The 20,251-nt window shown below is 70.4% G+C and overlaps 1 protein-coding gene across 3 annotated transcripts; it reads right to left on the bottom strand.

Annotated features, from left to right (window-relative positions):
- Positions 1–235: 235 nt before the first annotated feature.
- Positions 236–18,625, bottom strand: GRIN3B (glutamate ionotropic receptor NMDA type subunit 3B). 3 transcript variants are annotated; one of them, XM_075902632.1, is made up of 9 exons: positions 17,776–18,625; positions 13,558–14,156; positions 10,541–11,591; positions 9,551–9,678; positions 3,718–3,833; positions 2,594–2,745; positions 2,356–2,520; positions 1,902–1,969; positions 236–1,716 (listed from the first exon to the last, which is right to left on the bottom strand). In XM_075902632.1, exons 1-9 carry the CDS (start codon positions 18,202–18,204, stop codon positions 1,407–1,409), a joined length of 3,018 nt encoding a protein of 1,005 aa, XP_075758747.1. In that variant the 5' UTR covers positions 18,205–18,625; the 3' UTR covers positions 236–1,406. The 3 variants fall into 3 exon arrangements, with proteins under 3 accessions (XP_075758747.1, XP_075758748.1, XP_075758746.1); XM_075902631.1 differs by having other exon boundaries at positions 238–1,716; positions 9,551–9,696; positions 17,776–18,621; XM_075902633.1 differs by lacking the exon at positions 1,902–1,969 and having other exon boundaries at positions 9,551–9,696.
- Between the last annotated feature and the right edge of the window lie 1,626 nt (positions 18,626–20,251).

Genomic DNA, 20,251 nt, shown 5'->3' with positions numbered 1-20,251 from the left:
CCCTCGGGAGGTGGGCCTGCTCCTCGTTTTGCTTAGATTGGGAGCTGACACCCCAGGAGGTCTGGGGTGGAGCCGGGCCTTGCCCCAGGGCTCCCAGACGAAGCCCCCCCCAGCTCAGCCGCCCCGGGGGAGGGAGCAGCGACCTGCCTGCGGCGTGGGCACACGGCCCGGCATGTGGAGCAGCGGCTGTCGCTGCACTTCCAGGGCTAGCGCGCCAGTGAGGACGCGGGTCCCCCCCAGGTTTCAATGACCTTCGCTCTAAAAGCACCTTCTCTAATTACCCGTCCAGCACGCAGCAGCCCTGGGGCCTTTTGATGCTGCAGGGCTTGTGGTCGGTCAGCCTCCCTGGCCACGGACTGCTGCCTTCTCCCGCCTACAGCGCTGCTGCCAGGCCAGCTTGGCTGCCTGAAGGGCCGGGATTGCACGAGACAGCCAGCGTTCCGGCTCGCGCCCGAGGGGGCCTGCAGGGCCGGAAGAGACGCTCCCCTCTGCCGAAAGCCCTTTTGCTGCTGGGACGGAGAGCGCGGCCCCTGTCCCCAGCTTTACTTAAGTGCAGCGTTGTGACCGAATTCCCCATTGCTCCGGCCGCTGCGCCTTGGGCCGGGGGAGAAGCGCCTGGCTGGCCGATCAGACTTCACTAAAAAACCCAACGCACGGGTGGCCAGCTGCATCCAAAACCGGCCCCGGGGGAAGGAGGGAAACGGGGGGGGGGGAGTGAACAGCAGCCTCTGTTTTCAGCCCCCTTAGGATTGGGGGGCGGAGACCCGGCTTTGGTTTTACTTTTTAGTCTGGTGAAAACCTTGGCCTTTGTACATTTTATTTACGCTCCATGGCACAGCTGCAGGTAGCACGAAGAGACACTTGGAATAACGACGCTGCATCGCTCCCCGCGCTGCCCGGCCTCTCTTGGGGGGCTCCTCAGCCACAGGGGAAGGTTTGCGCAGGTTCCGCTCTGCCCCATAGACACCCCCTGGGCCGCAAGGGCTCCTACACCCAGCTCAAACGCCTCCCTTAGAGCCACCGCTTCTGAGAGGCCAAGAGGCGCTAGCTCCTTCCCCCCAAACAACTCTTTAACTAGGGACCGATTCTTTGGGCGGAGGCTGGGACTAACCCGAGAACTTCCCTGTGCCACGCCCGTCCCCTCTTCCTGCCTGTGGGTGGGATCTAACAGCCCCCTCCGGCACGGGGAGCAGCTGGGGGTCTCTAAGCTTGCCGTTAAGTCTAAGGAAGGCACCAGCGAGGTTGGGGGTGGGCGATTTAGGGCCTAGCTGCTCGATAGAGGAATTAATTTAAAAGGACGTGGTGAGTGAGTTGGGGCCGGTCTCCGTGCTCCAGTGACAGCCCCTGAGTGGAGGTGAGACGCGAAGGGGAACAGCAGCCGGTTTTCCAGAGGCGCCCGCGTCCCGTTACCTGCCCTCGTTCTTCTCGGCCACGGGCTTAAGGGGCAGCAGGCGGCTGTTCTTGGGGGGGCCCAGGGCTGCCACCAGCTCACTCTTGCGCACCAGGGCTGCTCTCAGCTGGTCCCTGATGGCCTGGATCCGGCCCTCCAGCTCCCGGAGCTCGTGCTCGTGGGTCTCTAGGGGGGGCCCCTTGCCGTTTGCGCAGGGCGCTGCCTCTGTGCTGAAATGCACGCGCCGGGCGGCTTTCCTGAGGTTGTTCCAGGCGGGCTGGTGGGCGTCTGGGCCGGGGGCCTCCTGGCTCCTCTGGATATTGCACCTTGGGAGTGAAGCGGGCGGAGGGTGAGGAGAGCCGGCGGGGCAGAGGCCACCGGACCAGCCAGCTCTGCGCCCTCCCCGAGGGGCCAGGTGCTTGGGCCGCGGAGGCCACCTGGGGCACTAGAGCCGGGGTGCAAGCGGCCCCCTGGAAGCCGCAGAGGAAGCGGGCTTGGCCGGGCTCGCTACCTTCTCTCTAGTCGCAGCTTGCGGGTTTTCTGCTCCTCGCAGCCCACGTTCAGCGCCCGGTGGATTTTCTGTGGAGCACAGTGGAGGAGAGGGATCAGACACGGGGCCGGGGCCAGGCCTTCTCGGCGGGGCATCGTCCCTAGGGCGCCCACAGACGGGAGTCAGTGGAAGCCAGAGCTGGGTGGCGGCAGAGGGGGCAGGGGTAATGGTGTACGGGCTGGGCCCTGCGTTGCAGGTGGCTGTGCTGTGTCCCACGCAGGCGATGCCGGAGAGAAGCAAGGGGCAGGGGGGCAGAATGACTAGCAAGAAATCCTCAGGCCCAGCACCGCTGCCCCGGGCGAGGGGGCTCGGCTGGCGCTGACCGTTACGCCCCCGGGGAGGGAGGGGAAGGCAGGCGCTACCCAGGCAGCATCAATCCAAAGCCCGGGGGGGGGGGGGGGGGGGCTGCTCTCACCTGGCTGGTGTGCAGCCAGTAGTTGAATTTCTTCTTCCGCCGGATGCGGGGCAGGAGCAGGTGGTAGAAGACGTGCTCCCCCAGGGAGGTGAGCAGGGAGCCGCAGAGCCCGATGCAGAGCAGCACGAAGAGCCCGGAGAAGTGGTAGATGCCCATCTGCAGCGTCTGGAGGGGGGATGGGATTAGCCAGGGGTGGGGCAGGCTCTGGGGCAGCCCCCCCCCGGCCCGGCGCCCTCACCTCGGTGACGGCGAAGACGCGCTTGCCGCAGGGCACCATCTTGTACCACTTGTCATGCAGCAGGTCCATGAAGCCGGCGGACTTGTAGCGGCTGATGAACTCGGAGAGGTTGGAGGTGAGGGGCGAGTTCTGGGGCAGGCCGATGCCGTAGCCTGGGGGGGGGGGGACAGAAGCGGCGGGTGGGGAGCCAGCAGACCCGGGCTCTGTTCCCAGGCCCCTGGGACTGTGGGCAGGGCGGGGCCCCGCCCCCCATTGCGCTTGAGGGGTAAAGCTCAGCTCGCGCCAGGCGCTAGAACCCAATTAACACCAGCCCTGGGGTGCTGCCCCTCCAGCCCCCATCACGGCTGAGCCGCGGGAGGGGCTGGTCTCCCCTCCCAAGACGGAGGCAAGGCCACAAGAGCCGGGCTCCGAACCCAGCTGGTCTCCTCAAAGAGCTTGCACCCCATTGACCTACCCCCCCGGGCACCCCAGGAGCGGCTCCGCCAGAGGCCGTGGCACCCAGGAGCCCTCATGGGCCCTCAGCAGAGGCAGGGCAGCCCTGTGGCGTCCAGCGGCTCGCCTGGCCTGGCAGGGACCACGGCTCCTCCCCTGCCGATGGGGCTGCCTTGTTCCCCGGGGCCCTGCCCCGCCGCAGCCGGGCAGGCGAGAGCGCGGCGCCTTCGTCTGCCTCCCCCTGGCTCCGGCGCGGCAGCCGCGCTCACGAGGAGCCAGTCGCCCGGCTGCGCTGGAGGAGATTGGAGGAGGCGGGGGGGAGCCACGAGGGAAAGCGGGAGGCTTTGCTCACTCTCGGCCAACCCAAGGCCACGGTGCACGGGGCCCCCTCATGCTCCAGGGCGCTGGCTAGCGGCCCGTGGGGGGTCAGGAAGGACGCCCGACATCCGCTGGGCTCGGTGCGGGGCTGCCACGCCCCGGGGTTCCTCTGCGCAGCGATGGCTCAAGGACTCATGCTCTGGAGGCTGCCCCGCGGGGAGCTAGTGCAGGGCCACGGGCGCCTGGAGACCGCGGAGCCACCGGGCACTAAAGCTGCCGTCCCACGCGCCCAGTGCCCCCTTCGCCTTGGGCGGGCCCGTGCGCTCAGACCATGGGCAGGAGGCCACGGGAACCGGCCCCCGGCTGCAGCTCACCTTCGATCGCAAACGGCTTCCCCACCGTGAGCAGCTTGCAGTCCGAGTCGATGGTGACCTCGTACTCCAGCAGGGATTTGTCCATGATAAAGGCGTTGAGTTTGGGGGGCTCGGTCCTGGCCAAGGGAGCAGAGGGGCTGGATTCGCCTTCCCGGCACCCACCAATTACAAGCAAGGCTAGTGGCGGTGGGCAGGCTGTTGGGGACGTGCTGGCCTCCTGCAGCACAGCCTCTCCCAGCAGGGGGCGCTGTGGGGCCTGAGGCAGTGCGTCTCTCTCAGCAGGGGGCGCTGCGGGGCCTGGGGCAGTGCGTCTCTCCCAGCAGGGGGCGCCGCGGGGCCTGAGGCAGTGCGTCTCTCCTAGCAGGGGGCGCCGTGGGGCCTGGGGCAGTGCGTCTCTCCCAGCAGGGGGCGCTGCGGGGCCTGAGGCAAGGTACCTCTCCCAGCAGGTGGGGCGCTGCGGGGCCTGAGGCAGTGCGTCTCTCTCAGCAGGGGGCGCTGCGGGGCCTGGGGCAGTGCGTCTCTCTCAGCAGGGGGCGCTGCGGGGCCTGAGGCAAGGTACCTCTCCCAGCAGGGGGGGGCGCCATGGGGCCTGAGGCAGTGCGTCTCTCCTAGCAGGGGGCGCCGCGGGGCCTGGGGTAGTGCGTCTCTCCCAGCAGGGGGGGCGCCACGGAGCCTGAGGCAGTGCGTCTCTCCCAGCAGGGGGGCGCTGCGGGGCCTGGGGCAGTGCGTCTCTCCCAGCAGGGGGGAGCCGCGGGGCCTGGGGCAGTGCGTCTCTCCCAGCAGGGGGCGCCGTGGGGCCTGGGGCAGTGCGTCTCTCCCAGCAGGGGGCGCCGCGGGGCCTGAGGCATTGCGTCTCTCCCAGCAGGGGGCGCTGCAGGGGCCTGAGGCAAGGTGCCTCTCCCAGCAGGGGGCGCCGCGGGGCCTGGGGCAGTGCGTCTCTCCCAGCAGGGGGCGCCGCGGGGCCTGGGGCAGTGCGTCTCTCCCAGCAGGGGGTGCTGCGGGGCCTGAGGCAGTGCGTCTCTCCCAGCAGGGGGCGCCGTGGGGCCTGGGGCAATGCGTCTCTCCCAGCAGGGGGCGCCGTGGGGCCTGAGGCAGTGCGTCTCTCCCAGCAGGGGGCGCTGCGGGGCTTGAGGCAAGGTGCCTCTCCCAGCAGGGGGCGCCGCGGGGCCTGGGGCAGTGCATCTCTCCCAGCAGGGGGCGCCGTGGGGCCTGGGGCAGTGCGTCTCTCCCAGCAGGGGGCGCCGCGGGGCCTGAGGCAAGGTACCTCTCCCAGCAGGGGGCGCCGTGGGGCAGTGCATCTCTCCCAGCAGGGGGCGCCGTGGGGCCTGGGGCAGTGCATCTCTCCCAGCAGGGGGCGCCGTGGGGCCTGGGGCAGTGCGTCTCTCCCAGCAGGGGGGGCGCCACGGAGCCTGAGGCAGTGCGTCTCTCCCAGCAGGGGGCGCCGTGGGGCCTGGGGCAGTGCTTCTCTCCCAGCAGGGGGCGCCGCGGGGCCTGGGGCAGTGCGTCTCTCCCAGCAGGGGGGCGCTGCGGGGCCTGGGGCAGTGCGTCTCTCCCAGCAGGGGGGAGCCGCGGGGCCTGGGGCAGTGCGTCTCTCCCAGCAGGGGGCGCCGTGGGGCCTGGGGCAGTGCGTCTCTCCCAGCAGGGGGCGCTGCAGGGGCCTGAGGCAAGGTGCCTCTCCCAGCAGGGGGCGCCGCGGGGCCTGGGGCAGTGCGTCTCTCCCAGCAGGGGGCGCCGCGGGGCCTGAGGCAAGGTACCTCTCCCAGCAGGGGGCGCCGTGGGGCAGTGCATCTCTCCCAGCAGGGGGCGCCGTGGGGCCTGGGGCAGTGCATCTCTCCCAGCAGGGGGCGCCGTGGGGCCTGGGGCAGTGCGTCTCTCCCAGCAGGGGGCGCCGCGGGGCCTGAGGCAAGGTACCTCTCCCAGCAGGGGGCGCCGTGGGGCAGTGCATCTCTCCCAGCAGGGGGCGCCGTGGGGCCTGGGGCAGTGCATCTCTCCCAGCAGGGGGCGCCGCGGGGCCTGGGGCAGTGCGTCTCTCCCAGCAGGGGGCGCCGCGGGGCCTGGGGCAGTGCATCTCTCCCAGCAGGGGGCGCCGCGGGGCCTGGGGCAGTGCGTCTCTCCCAGCAGGGGGCGCCGTGGGGCCTGGGGCAGTGCGTCTCTCCCAGCAGGGGGCGCCGTGGGGCCTGGGGCAGTGCGTCTCTCCCAGCAGGGGGCGCCGTGGGGCCTGGGGCAGTGCATCTCTCCCAGCAGGGGGCGCCGCGGGGCCTGAGGCAAGGTGCCTCTCCCAGCAGGGGGCGCCGCGGGGCCTGGGGCAGTGCGTCTCTCCCAGCAGGGGGCGCTGTGGGGCCTGGGGCAGTGCGTCTCTCCCAGCAGGGGGCGCCTGGGGCAGTGCGTCTCTCCCAGCAGGGGGTGCCGTGGGGCCTGGGGCAGTGCGTCTCTCCCAGCAGGGGGCGCCGCGGGGCCTGGGGCAGTGCGTCTCTCCCAGCAGGGGGCGCTGCAGGGGCCTGAGGCAAGGTACCTCTCCCAGCAGGGGGCGCCGCGGGGCCTGGGGCAGTGCGTCTCTCCCAGCAGGGGGCGCTGCGGGGCTTGAGGCAAGGTGCCTCTCCCAGCAGGGGGCGCCGCGGGGCCTGGGGCAGTGCATCTCTCCCAGCAGGGGGCGCTGCAGGGGCCTGAGGCAAGGTACCTCTCCCAGCAGGGGGCGCCGCGGGGCCTGGGGCAGTGCGTCTCTCCCAGCAGGGGGCGCCGTGGGGCCTGGGGCAGTGCGTCTCTCTCAGCAGGGGGCGCTGCGGGGCTTGAGGCAAGGTGCCTCTCCCAGCAGGGGGCGCCGCGGGGCCTGGGGCAGTGCATCTCTCCCAGCAGGGGGCGCCGCGGGGCCTGGGGCAGTGCATCTCGCCCAGCAGGGGGCGCTGCATCTCTCCCAGCAGGGGGCGCTGCAGGGGCCTGAGGCAAGGTACCTCTCCCAGCAGGGGGCGCCGCGGGGCCTGGGGCAGTGCATCTCTCCCAGCAGGGGGCGCCGCGGGGCCTGAGGCAAGGTGCCTCTCCCAGCAGGGGGTGCCGCGGGGCCTGGGGCAGTGCATCTCTCCCAGCAGGGGGCGCCGCAGGGCCTGGGGCAGTGCGTCTCTCCCAGCAGGGGGCGCCGCGGGGCCTGGGGCAGTGCGTCTCTCCCAGCAGGGGGCGCCGCGGGGCTTGAAGCAAGGTGCCTCTCCCAGCAGGGGGCGCCGCAGGGCCTGGGGCAGTGCGTCTCTCCCAGCAGGGGGCGCCGCGGGGCCTGGGGCAGTGCGTCTCTCCCAGCAGGGGGCGCCGCGGGGCCTGAGGCAGTGCGTCTCTCCCAGCAGGGGGCGCCGCGGGGCCTGGGGCAGTGCGTCTCTCCCAGCAGGGGGCACCGCGGGGCTTGAAGCAAGGTGCCTCTCCCAGCAGGGGGCGCCGCGGGGCCTGGGGCAGTGCGTCTCTCCCAGCAGGGGGCGCCGCGGGGCCTGGGGCAGTGCGTCTCTCCCAGCAGGGGGCGCCGCGGGGCCTGGGGCAGTGCGTCTCTCCCAGCAGGGGGCGCTGCAGGGGCCTGAGGCAAGGTGCCTCTCCCAGCAGGGGGCGCTGCAGGGGCCTGAGGCAGTGCGTCTCTCCCAGCAGGGGGCGCCGCGGAGCCTGGGGCAGTGCGTCTCTCCCAGCAGGGGGCGCTGCGGGGCTTGAAGCAAGGTGCCTCTCCCAGCAGGGGGCGCCGCGGGGCCTGGGGCAGTGCATCTCTCCCAGCAGGGGGCGCCGCGGGGCCTGGGGCAGTGCGTCTCTCCCAGCAGGGGGCGCTGTGGGGCCTGGGGCAGTGCGTCTCTCTCAGCAGGGGGCGCTGTGGGGCCTGGGGCAGTGCGTCTCTCCCAGCAGGGGGCGCTGCAGGGCCTGGGGCAGTGCGTCTCTCCCAGCACGGGGCGCTGCGGGGCCTGGGGCAGTGCGTCTCTCCCAGCAGGGGGCGCTGCGGGGCCTGGGGCAGTGCGTCTCTCCCAGCAGGGGGCGCTGCGGGGCCTGGGGCAGTGCGTCTCTCCCAGCACGGGGCGCTGCGGGGCCTGGGGCAGTGCGTCTCTCCCAGCACGGGGCGCTGCGGGGCCTGGGGCAGTGCGTCTCTCCCAGCACGGGGCGCTGCGGGGCCTGGGGCAGTGCGTCTCTCCCAGCAGGGGGCGCTGCGGGGCCTGGGGCAGTGCGTCTCTCCCAGCAGGGGGCGCCGCGGGGCCTGGGGCAGTGCGTCTCTCCCAGCAGGGGGCGCCGCGGGGCCTGGGGCAGTGCGTCTCTCCCAGCAGGGGGCGCCGCGGGGCCTGGGGCAGTGCGTCTCTCCCAGCAGGGGGCGCCGCGGGGCCTGGGGCAGTGCGTCTCTCCCAGCAGGGGGCGCCGCGGGGCCTGGGGCAGTGCGTCTCTCCCAGCAGGGGGCGCCGCGGGGCCTGGGGCAGTGCGTCTCTCCCAGCAGGGGGCGCCGCGGGGCCTGGGGCAGTGCGTCTCTCCCAGCAGGGGGCGCCGCGGGGCCTGGGGCAGTGCGTCTCTCCCAGCAGGGGGCGCCGCGGGGCCTGGGGCAGTGCGTCTCTCCCAGCAGGGGGCGCCGCGGGGCCTGGGGCAGTGCGTCTCTCCCAGCAGGGGGCGCTGCGGGGCCTGGGGCAGTGCGTCTCTCCCAGCAGGGGGCGCTGCGGGGCCTGGGGCAGTGCGTCTCTCCCAGCAGGGGGCGCCGCGGGGCCTGGGGCAGTGCGTCTCTCCCAGCGGGGGACGCCGAGGGGCCTGGGGCAGTGCGTCTCTCCCAGCAGGGGGGCGCCGTGGGGCCTGGGGCAGTGCGTCTCTCCCAGCAGGGGGCGCTGCGGGGCCTGGGGCAGTGCGTCTCTCCCAGCAGGGGGCGCCGCGGGGCCTGGGGCAGTGCGTCTCTCCCAGCGGGGGACGCCGAGGGGCCTGGGGCAGTGCGTCTCTCCCAGCGGGGGACGCCGCGGGGCCTGGGGCAGTGCGTCTCTCCCAGCGGGGGACGCCGCGGGGCCTGGGGCAGTGCGTCTCTCCCAGCAGGGGGCGCCGCGGGGCCTGGGGCAGTGCGCCTCTCCCAGCAGGGGGCGCCGCGGGGCCTGGGGCAGTGCGCCTCTCCCAGCAGGGGGCGCCGCGGGGCCTGGGGCAGTGCGTCTCTCCCAGCAGGGGGCGCCGCGGGGCCTGGGGCAGTGCGTCTCTCCCAGCAGGGGGCGCTGTGGGGCCTGGGGCAGTGCATCTCTCCCAGCAGGGGGCGCTGTGGGGCCTGGGGCAGTGCGTCTCTCCCAGCAGGGGGCGCTGCGGGGACTGGGGCAAGGCACTGAGGGCAGGTCGCCCACAACTTCACTCCTTGCCTTTACAGAAGCGGCCGCTCATCTCTGCGGCGCTAGGACAAGGGTGGGCAAGATCCGGCCTCAGGCCGCCCCCCCGGGACCCTCGGGCACAGAGCAGCCCCCCGGCGCTGCAAGCAGCTGGCTGCCCCTTTTGCTCCCCGCTCCAGGTGCCGGGGGGGGGAGAGAGATTGGGCGGGGGGGGCAGCATGGGGAGCCTCCCCACCTCCCAGCCAGACAGGCACAGGGAGCAGCCTGGTGCTGCCTCGGGGTCCCGCAGGGCTCTGGCTGGGTAAGCGCCTCCTGCCCAGAGGCCTCTGGCACCCCAGCCCCTCCCCGTCTCTCTGCCCTAGGTCACCCCCGGAGCCCTCTACACCCCCCCCCCCTTAGGTCACAACACACACCAGGCCCTGCACCCGGGCCCCTCGGCCCCTGCCCCAGCTCACGACCCCCCCTTACAGACCCCGCCCCCCACACCTCAGTCCCCTCCCCCGAGCTCCCTTCTGCACCAGCCTCTGCCCCAGCCCCCCACCTACTTGAGCATGGTGACCCCGGCGGGCGTGGTGGGGACGCTGTGACGCCGCATGTACTCGTGCATTTCGGGGAAGCTCTTCTTGATGTACTCCTCGGCGCTGCTCTCCCACACCGTGCCGAAGCGGAAGCCCTGCGAGGGGTGGTGCAGCTGCAGAGAGGACCGAGCGTGCGGCTTGCAAACGCCTCCGCGGGGCGGGGGGCCCGGGGATCAGAGCCGCGAGCCCCACGTGCCATTCAGCGCCCCTCCCCGGCGCCGCCCGGCGAGCACCAGCCCCCCCCCGTGGCACCAGGGCTCAGGTGTCCGTGTCTCCTCCCTTAGCGCCACGCACACAAGGCGAGAGGCCGGTGGCTGCCCTGGCGCTCCGGGAGCCACGTGGCAGCACCACGGGCTGCCTGGACAGAGGGACGGCCAGGCCAGACATGGGGGGGACGGACCAAGCAGCCAGCCGGGCCAACGCAGTTCAGAAGGCTGAGCAAGTGCAAGGGGGTTTGCCCCTCCCCCCCTTGCCCACACAACCACTGCCGGGATGCAGCCACCTCTGGGGTGGAGCTCGCGCGCAGCCAGTGGCGGCGGTGCAGGACAGGCCCCAGGCCCCAGTGGGGAACGGCCGGGGAGAGGCAGACGCCCCCCCGACTGGAATCTGGCCAGGCCCCCCCGGCTGACGGGGAAAGGACCCTGGGGGTTCAGACTGCAAGCAGACCGGAGCCCAGAGATGCCCTTGAGGACTCCGCTCCATTTTACACCCTCCCCCTTCCGCGCTCAGGAGCAGCCAGCTGGGAAAACGGGCGGGGGGGGCCTCGACAGGGCCCACGTGGCAGAGATTCGAAAGGCCTGGCGCTAATGATGCTGTCGGGAGCGGGCAGTGACTGGTAGGGGCCACAGGCAACCAGGATGCAGCGGGCAAGGGGACCAGCGTGGGGAGGAGAGGCCGGCACCTGCCCCCCCTCCCCGGATCCCTCCCGCCTCCGAGGCAGCGCCACAGGCCTCCCACCTTGGGGTCGTGGATCCCCGAGAGCTCCTCGAAGGTCTTCTCCCCCACCATGACGGCAGCCAGGTTGGCCGTGTAGCTGGAGAGGACCAGGAGGCAGAAGATGGCCCAGAGGTTCATGAGGAAGCGGCCGGTGCAGCACTTGGGCGTCTTGCTGGAGACGGTGCGCCCGAAGAGGATGGCGTAGCACAGGTTGAGGGCGGAGGAGTAGGAGAAGATCTTCATGCGGTTGCGCCCGTGCGGGGTCATGCCGTAGGGGCTCTTCCACTCGTAGAGGGTCAGGAAGAGCGCCGTCAGGTGCAGGGCCACGAAGATGCCCACCCACATGGTCCAGTGCAGGGGCCACATGAAGGCGCCGATGGGCGAGGCCGTGTCCTTGGTCCGCACGAGGATGCCCAGGCTGGTGGAGAAGAAGGGGCTGGTGAAGTCGATGACTTTGCTCCTGGCCGAGTTGATGCTGAAGGAGGTGACGGCCATGTGTGCCGTGCCGCTCAGCAGGTCCCCCACCAGCCCCGTCCACTGCCCGTTCTTCCAGGCCCCGTACTTGCCGTCGCCGACGATGTAGAGGTCGAAGTCGAAGGGCAGGTCCTCGGCCAGCTTCTCCAGCAGGTCGATGCAGTAGCCGTAGCAGCACTTCCTGTGCGCCCGCGGCACCGAGCCGTTCCCGGCGCCCAGCGCCTCGAAGAGGGCGTCCAGCACGGCCGAGTCGTTGGTGTGCGGGTCCAGGCACAGCTGCCCGGCCGGGCAGCTCCCGTCCTCGTCCGCCTCCCGCGTGAAGACAAACGGGTGCTCCACCAGCGTCACCACCCGCAGCTTCGCCCGCGCCAAGCCGCCCCCGTCGCCCAGGCTCTTGGGCTGCCGCTGGCTCTGCCAGAAGCCCTCCTCCACCGCCAGCCGGCCGTCCCGCCAGCTGCCCACCGTCACCCAGCTGGGCTCCCCCAGCGAGTCACGCAGCAGGCTCCAGATCCGGTAGTGGCGCTCGGTGTGCACCAGCGAGGTGTTCTGCACCCACACCCGCCCCGTCCGCCCCTGGAACGACGTGTTGGCCAGGAACCTGCCGGGGGGGAGGAAGCATGAGCCCCGGACGTCCCCGGGGCGGGGAGCCGAGCACAGAGGGAGACGGAGACAGGGAGTCGCGCGGGACAGGAGCAGGGGAGCTGATCGAGCCGCCATGCGGCCAGGACAGGCGGTGCATTGGACGGAGGTGAAATTGGCGAGATTTCGGAGACCCGAGGGGCTCAGGGAAACACAGGGCTTCTCGCCCTTTTCTGCCCCGATCTCCATCAGCTGGGCTCCCACCAGGAGCTGCCCCCGCCCAGAGAACCACCAGGGGTGGGCAGGTGGGTCACGACCCCCAGGCTAAAAGCCCCCTGCTCTCCAGAACCCCAAAGAGGCAGCTCCCAGACCTCGGGGGCCTGCCCCGCTCTGGTTCCACTCGCCAAATCGAGGAGTTTGCTTCGGTCGACCGGTTCCCCGGAGCAGAGGTTTGCTTGGGGAGGCCCCGAACTGAAGGTTTTAGAGGGTGCAGGGCAGGTCTGGGAACCCTGTGGCAGTGTCTGTGACCTGGATACAAGGGCCAGTGACTCCCAGGCTGGCAGGTGGGGACACCCAGGCCCTGCGTGTACAGGGAGCAGCGCTGCAGAGGCGTGTGCCGGTGCACGCCTGCCCACGCGTTACTTTGCATGTCAGACCGGACATGCGACCCGGCAGGACCGCTGGGTGTGGCGGGGGGGACGTGTCTACATCTAAAGCAGCTGGCCCATTAGTGAGGCTGGTAATAGGAATCCAGTGTCATGCTCCAGGGCCGAGTGCTGGGAGGGTCAGGAAGGGACCCGGCCGGAGCTGGCCAGCTGCCTCCTCTTAGCAGAGTCTTATCTCGGTAACAGCAGCTTCCTGGTGGCGTTACCCAGAGATTTAAAGCGACATCGTCTCTCTTCCCAGAGCGCGTCTGCACGGCCCCAGACTCTTGCTGAAATGGTCAGAGCCTGACCAGATGGGCTGATCTTCCAAGAGGCAGCATGACCTAGTGCTCAGAGCACAGGACCGAGTCAGGAGACCTGGGTCCTAATTCCAGCTTTGCTGCTGCTTTGCTGTATTGACCTTGGGCAAGTGATTGTTGGTGCCTCCGTTTCCCCATTTGTATGACAATAAAATTCCCTTCCCCCACCCCCTGACAGAGGGGTCACTTTGTTAATTAGTGCCGTAGCAGAGGAGGGCAAGGAATTTGCATAGAACCATAGAGCTGGAAGAGACCTCAGAAGGTCAAGTCCAGCCCCTGCTCTAGGCAGGACCAATCCCAACTAAATCAACCCGGCCAGGGCTTGGTCAAGCCGAGACTTAAACACCTCTAGGGATGGAGACTCCACCCCCTCCCCAGGGAACCCATCCCAGAGCTTCACCACCCTCCTAGTGAAATAGTTTTTCCTAATATCCAACCTGGACCTCTCCCACCGCAACTTGAGCCCATTGCTCCTTGTTCTGCATCTGTCACTACTGAGAACAGCCTCTCTCAGTTACGACAGCAACTGCTTCTTTCCCAGCGATCACAAAGCACTTTAGGGCGGAGGGCAGTACTGCGATCCCCTTCGTACAGAGGGGGAAACTGAGGCACATGGCGGGGCGGTGACATGCCCAAGGTCACCCGGCCAGTCAGCAGCAGAGCCAGGAATAGACGGGAAGTCTCCTGCGGCCCGGCCCAGTGCTCTGAGGTGCCTCATCGTGAGCCCATCTGACAGCCCTAGAGTCACAGACTTTTTAAGGCCAAAATGGCCCATTACAACTCTCTGGGGCCAAGCTGCTGTGTAGCACAGGCCAGAGAAACTGAGGCACAGGGCGGGGCTGCGGGGGGGGTCACCCTGCAGGTCAGCATTCAGGCCAGAGACAGAACCCAGTTCTCCTGCCCCGGTGAGCGCCAGCCCCCGGACAGCACGTCCGTCTGCTCAGAGAGACGCCAATAGCCCGGCAGGGGGTGGGTGACAGGGACACTGGCCCGGGAGTCCTGGGGTGGGGTCCCCGCTTACCTGGAGAGGTAGCGGCCCGAGGACTCGGAGCCCTCCACAGGCTGGTCGTTGCAGTTCCCCAGGCTCTGGGGCAGCGCCAGGTCGGGCCGGACGTACACGGCGCTGGAGACGGCTCGGGATACCAGCTCCACCGCGTCCTGGACGAAGTGCTCCAGCGAGGGGCGCTGCACCGCCCCGTACGCCAGCAGCCCCACGGGCAGCCCCTCCGTGGGCAGCTCGTCCACGCTCAGCGGGTGCCCCAGCATCCAGTGGACGTCCTGCGGCGCCAGCCCGGCCTCCGAGGCCGCCCTGACCACCAGCCGCGAGAGCCGGGCGCCGCAGCCGAAGAGCAGCACCGGGCTGGCCAGCGCCCTGAGCTGCTCCGAGTGCTGGCGGAGGTAGCGGCTGGCGCCAGGCTCGTCCAGGTAGCTCAGGTCCAGGACGGTCCTCAGGGCCAGGTCGGTGCGGCTGGTCCAGAAGGCCAGGAAGCCGGAGACGTCCCAGGCGTGGCACAGCACCAGGGTGACCTCATGCCAGTCGCTGGCGTGGAGGGTACTGGCCAGCACGTCCACCAGGGTCTCCAGGGGGCTCCCCCGGGCCATGTGCAGGTGGAAGGGATTCTGCAACCCAGAGAGGCGGGGCGGGGCGCTCGCTTACTGGGCTATGGGGGGGCAGCTGAAATCGCGCCCCGCTAGGTGCTGCACCTGGACATCTCGTAGGGACAGCCCAGCCCCGCGGAGCTTGGAACGGGGGGGGGGGGGGCAATTATTTTTGATGGGGGACATGCCAAGATTTTGGTGAGTGGTCGAGGGCCGCTCTGTTCTAGGGAGGGGCTTCCGGGTAGTGGATGGAGGTTGGATGCAGAGGGCAGCTTGGGGTGGGGAAGAGGGTGCGGGGTGTGAGAGGGAGTTTGGGAGGAGGTGTGACCAGGCCAGGGGGCTGGGGTGCAGGGTCCCGGCGGGTATGGGCAGAGGAGAGGGTTCTGGCCTGGGGGAGGGGTGTAGAGAGGCTTTGGGTGGTGACCTTGGGGAGGGGCTGAGGTGCCAAGTGCAGGGACTTACCTAGGTGGTACCCGGCCAGCAGCCCAACGGGACCCTCTCCCAACTCCCTGCCTGCCGCAGCCCAGAGCTCAGAGCAGCCGGGGCTGCTCCCGGCCTCAGGGTCCTGGCTGGCGGGCGCGGGCCAGACTGAAAGGCTTGGAGGGCCACATGCGGCCCGTGGGCCGTATATTGCCCGGCCCGTGGGCCGTATATTGCCCGGCCCGTGGGCCGTATATTGCCCGGCCCGTGGGCCGTATATTGCCCGGCCCGTGGGCCGTATATTGCCTGGCCCAGCTTAGAACCTCAGTGTCCACCTCAAGGCGTTGCCCCTCCTCTGCCCTTGGGCTGCACTTTCCTCCCCTCGAGCTCCCAGGGACGGCGTGACAGGGCACCGTTAGGGCGGTGGTGCTCAGTGCCGAGGGGACGGGGCTGAACACGCCCAGCGCCCTCCCGTGCCGCACTGGGACCCCGCAGAGTTGCGTCCCGCCGCACAGCGCCCCCTACTGCCTGCGCCCGGGAGAAGGGGAGCGCAGCTCCGAAGGGGCAGCGTGCTGAGCGACGCCCCTCTCCCCGCCCCCTTCCCCAGAGAGCCTTTGCCCTTCCTGCCCCCCGCTCAGCCGTAGCCCCAGTTTGCAGAAGGGGGGCTGCTGTGGGCAGGGGGATCGGGGAGGAGAGGAGGCCGGTGCGCTGACGGGCTCTTTGGTGGGGGAGGGGCATTTATCTCTGCAGGGCCTGGCCTGTTAGCCCCCGGCCCGCGACGCGGGGGGCTTCTGGCCCGCTGGCTTTACGGGCCTTTAAATCTAAACAGCACAAGCCGCTTGGGTCACCCGTGTCCCGTTGGAACCGGCCACTCCAGTATTACAGCTTCTGTTCGGGAAACAAACGGAGACCATGGAACGGTTGCTATTTCCCGACGGACATGAGCTGTGGGCTGTGATGTCATGGCCAGTGTGTCCGGTGTGTTTGCGGAAACCATCCGGCAGCCCTACGAGCTGGCCCGTACGTGGGGGGAGGGTGTGAAAGCCCCCACCAGGGCCCCCAAGCGAGCAGGCTCTGGACAGCCGGGTGAAGGCAGGAGCAGCACGCTGCCCGCGCCTCCCCCCATGCTGCTCCCTCTTGGAGCCCCCCTTGCCCAAGCCCCTGCTGGGTGAACGAGGGGGCTTCGGCCTCCCTGACCCCCGAAATCCAACGCCTGCCAGTTGGCGGAGGAAATGGGCAGGGAGGCGAGTGGCCAGGAGCGGGCTCGGGGGGCAAGCGCTCAAAGAGGAGACAGCTCCTCAGGGGCTCTGGCTCTGCTCCCAGTCACACGAGGGGGGGGGGGCTCGCACGCTTTGCTGGGCATTGGGGAAGCTCTGCAAGGGGGACCCCTGAGCTCCACCCACAGAGTGGCCCATCCGGCGCTGAGATGCAGCCCCTCTGGGGGGGAGCGGGCTGCTGTGTCACAGCAGAGAGCAACGCCGCAGCCAGCCGAAGGCTGCCAAAGGGAAGGTGGGAGGGTAGCATGGAAATGGCTAAAAATGTGGCAGGGACGCAGAGCAGCAGCACCGCACACACAGACAGACACACAGACACACAGACAGACACACAGACAGACAGACACAGACACGCATAGACACAGACAGACAGACACACAGACACAGACACACAGACAGACACACAGACAGACAGACAGACACAGACACACAGACAGACAGAGACACACAGAGACAGACAGACACAGACACGCATAGACACAGACAGACAGAGACACACAGAGACAGACAGACACAGACACACAGACCCCACCTCTCTGCGCTCCCTGGAGCGACCCCCCTGCCACACAAGCAGCCCACTACTGAAGAGCTGCCAATGTGGATCATTAACTATTTCAGGACCAGGGCTCTGCGGAGCCAGGCATTAGGAACCTAGAGCAGCCCACAGGCCCATCTTGCCCGGCGTCCTGGCTGCCGACAGTGGCCACGGCCGGTGCCCCAGGGGAGGGACCAGACTGGGGAAGCAGGAAGTGTTCCCAGCTCTCGGGCCCTGGGGCTCGCCCACAGGCTCAGCGTCCCCCTGGCTGCCACGTGGGGGCTGGAAGGAATTTCCCCCCAGACACTGGCGCTGGCAGAAAACCAGGGGGCTTCGCCTTCCCCTGCAGGACACGCCCCGGGCCACTGGCTGGTCCCGGTGCCAGCGCTGGGTTCTCTGGGGCGTGAGGCTCTGGACACGAGGGAGAGCAACTCGGCCAGAGCTCTGGGGTCTGATGGGGGGCGGGGGGCGGCTCTGGGGTCTGATGGGGGGCGGCTCTGGGGTCTGATGGGGGGCGGGGGGCGGCTCTGGGGTCTGATGGGGGGCGGCTCTGGGGTCTGATGGGGGGCGGCTCTGGGGCCTGCGATGCGAGGTCAGGCCAGGCCATTCCAAGGGGCCTTCAGGCCTGAAACCCTAAACCAGGGGCCTCAGACGGGACATGCCCCCTTCACGCTGCGGGAACCGGCCCGTGGCCAGAAGCCCCGGCTGGGAGGGTCGGGTCGGGTCGGTCCTGCCTCGGGCAGGGGGCTGGGCCCGCTGGCCCCTGAGGTCTCAGCCAGCCCTGGGACTCTCTGCTGGAACCTGGCGCCTCCCGCCCAACCCGACAGCCCTGCCCCAGAACTAGACACCGGCCCATCCGCAGCTCGGGGGGTAAAGCGCAAAGCACCCGGAGCTCTTGGGCGGCTGAGCCGCTTCCCAGCCCGCGGGAGCCAGGCCGGAGCTGGGGCAGGACGCCGGGACCCCCGGGAGCCAGGAGCGCCGCCTTCAAGCTGCTGGGCTGGGCACGGAGCTGAGAAATCCCCCCCCCCCCCCCCCCGACTCTTCATCCCCAGCCCCCCAGCACGCGCAGCCCTTCCGCTCCGGGGGCAGGGCCGGGATCTGCAGCCAGGGGTCTCCGCTGCTCCCTCCTTGCCCCCCCCTTCAAACAGTCCCAACAACCCCCCCCCCCCCCCCCGCAGCTGCCGCCCGGCCCCGCCCCCGCCCCGGGGCTGCAGACCCGCCTGGCCCGTGCGGCGGAGGAGCGAAAAGTCCCAGACTCCAGGCTGGGAGTCGAAGGGGCTGCAGCTCCCCCCCCCCCCCCCCCAAGCCCCTTCCAGCCAGCAGGGGGCTGCCCCCCCCCCACTCCGCTTTGCAAGGGGGCAGGGCCCGGCCCAGGGGCTGCTGCCCCCCACCTGTTGCGCGGCCCCCTCACCTGGGTGCCGGCGGGCGCGGGCGGCTGCAGCTCCGAGAGGCTGAGGACCGGGATCTCCAGGCTGGCGGCGAGGAAGCCCAGCAGCAGCAGCTCCTCCCGGGCCCGCGGGAAGGCCAGCACGGCCGCCACCCCGCGCCCCACCAGCGCCTGGCAGAGCCAGCGAGCCAGCGAGCCCGGGTCCCTCTCGCGGGGCGCCCCGGGCAGCAGCTCCAGGCTCAGGTTGTAGGGGAGGCGGCTGGCCCGGCCGGCCCTGGCCAGGGCGCTGCGCCCCCGGCTCTGCGCGCCCCCCGCGGGCAGCAGCGCGCCCAGGCGCACCGCGTGGCCGGCCCGGGCCAGGACGTGGCAGGGCTGCGGGTGCCCCTGGCCGGGGGCCGGCAGGAGGCTGCCCGCCACCCCCGCGCACAGCCAGAGCGCCCGCAGCAGCTCCATGGCACGGCCGGGGCGCCCGGCGGGGCTAGGGCGGCGCGCAGGACGGAGCCATGGGGCCCGGGGGGAGGCTGGGCCGGCGGAGCGGCTGCCGGGATCCCCTGGCAGGGCTGCGGGCTGCCATGAGCGTCTGCGGCAGCGAGCGCGGGATGGGGGGAGCTGGCTGCAAAATGGGGCAGGGGCCGGAGGGACGCCGCTGGCCAGGGGAGAGGGACAGAAAGTGTCCCACCCAGGCGCCCCCCGGAGATACCCCCACACGCAGGGTGGAGCCCCCCTTGCCCCGCCCACGTGCCCCCCCCGGAGATATCCCCACACGCAGGGTGGAGCCCCCCTTACCCCGCCCACGTGCCCCCCCCCGGAGATATCCCCACACGCAGGGTGGAGCCCCCTTGCCCCGCCCACGTGCCCCCCCCCGGAGATATCCCCACACGCAGGGTGGAGCCCCCTTGCCCCGCCCACGTGCCCCCCCCCGGAGATATCCCCACACGCAGGGTGGAGCCCCCTTGCCCCGCCCACGTGCCCCCCCCCCCGAGATATCCCCACACGCAGGGTGGAGCCCCCTTGCCCCGCCCACGTGCCCCCCCCCGGAGATATCCCCACACGCAGGGTGGAGCCCCCTTGCCCCGCCCACGTGCCCCCCCCCGAGATATCCCCACACGCAGGGTGGAGCCCCCTTGCCCCGCCCACGTGCCCCCCCGGAGATGTCCCCCCCACACGCAGGGTGGAGCCCCCCTTGCCCCGCCCACGTGCCCCCCCCGGAGATATCCACACGCAGGGTGGAGCCCCCTTGCCCCGCCCACGTGCCCCCCCCGGAGATGCCCCCCACGCAGGGTGGAGCCCCCTTGCCCCGCCCACGTGCTCCCCCAGAGATGCCCCCACACGCAGGGTGGAGCTGGGCTTTGCCAAGGGGTGGTAGGCGTGTGCCAAGGAGCCAGAGCAGCCTTTGCCGGGCACAGCTGGCAGCCAGCAAATGTCTCTGAAGTTCTGAGTCTGAGAAGGGATCAGAGGCCGCGGGGAGGGGCTGGGGGGGGGGGGTTGGCTGGAAAAACCTAGACACTAATAACTGGACACAGCTCCCAGCCATGCGCTGACCTTGCTCTTTGGCTTTCCCCAGGGGCCTGCGGGAACCCCCGAGGGCAGATTTCCCGTGGAGACGCTGAGCCCCTGGGCTGTGAGCGCTGGCAAACACCCCGAGCACCCAGCCGAGCTGCACAATCCCACCAGGTGTGCAGGCGCCCACACAGCTGCTGTGCAGGGGGCAGTTACCCTGACGCTGCAGCGTCTCTGGAGGAGAGCAGAGGATCTGCCCAGCAGGACGGGGCAGTGGCAGGAAGGGGGCATCAGAGGCATGACCAGGGACAGCCCCCCCGCTACCAACCTAAAGCACCAAGGTTCCTGCCAACCAACCTCACAGGACCGAGCTGAGCAGGGTGGGGAGGAGACCAGGCCGAGATGGACTTTAGCCTCTTGTTGTTCTGGGTTGAAGCCGACCCCCTGGGAAGGGACGCTGGGCGGGAGAGGCCGGGGCAGAGGCTGGTTTCTGCTGGGAGAGGGGAGGGGACGGGGAATATGCCCCGGGCTTTGGGCCCTGGACTGAGCACAGCGGGGCTGGGAAGGGTTCCTGCCAGCTCCCCAGGTGACCCCATGTTCGCACCGTGGGCACGGGGATCAGGGAGGAGCCTGGTCCCCCAGGCCCGCGATGGCCGGCTCCTGGGCCTGGCTGGGCTCCGACCAGGGGAGGCCTCCGGCACTCAGGGCAGCTGGCGGCTGGAGCCTCGGCTGGGCTGTCGCAGCCTGTTAACGGGGGGGGGGGGGGGGAAGAGTCCCTTATTAAAGTAAGAGCATGAGCTGGCACGAGCCGGGTGCTTGGCCCAGCCCCGGGCACTTAACCACCCTCTAAATCAAAGGCACCGGCGTCTGGCTCGGGCCCCACTGCAGGGAGCCGGGTGGGGCTGAGCTCCCTGCCCCCCATCTCCCATTGCTTCCTGGCTCTAGCTCAGTGACCTCGCTGTAGGGGCCACCCCCCCACTTGGCCAGGGAGGTTCGGCCC

Source organism: Pelodiscus sinensis, chromosome 19 (assembly GCF_049634645.1).
Source record: "Pelodiscus sinensis isolate JC-2024 chromosome 19, ASM4963464v1, whole genome shotgun sequence".
In the NCBI taxonomy this organism is placed as follows: Eukaryota; Metazoa; Chordata; order Testudines; family Trionychidae; genus Pelodiscus; species Pelodiscus sinensis.
Note: the sequence above shows the minus strand (reverse complement) of the source record. Positions and strands in the feature narration are given on the sequence as shown.

Excerpts from the sequence above, each read along its gene's own strand:
- GRIN3B (XM_075902631.1), bottom strand. The coding sequence starts at position 18,204 with ATGGAGCTGCTGCGGGCGCTCTGGCTGTGCGCGGGGGTGGCGGGCAGC. Across the intron at positions 14,157-17,775 it reads CCGCGCCCGCCGGCACCCAG|AATCCCTTCCACCTGCACAT; the intron begins GTGAGGGGGCCG and ends TCTGGGTTGCAG. Across the intron at positions 2,746-3,717 it reads GAAGCCGTTTGCGATCGAAG|GCTACGGCATCGGCCTGCCC; the intron begins GTGAGCTGCAGC and ends CCCCCCCCCCAG.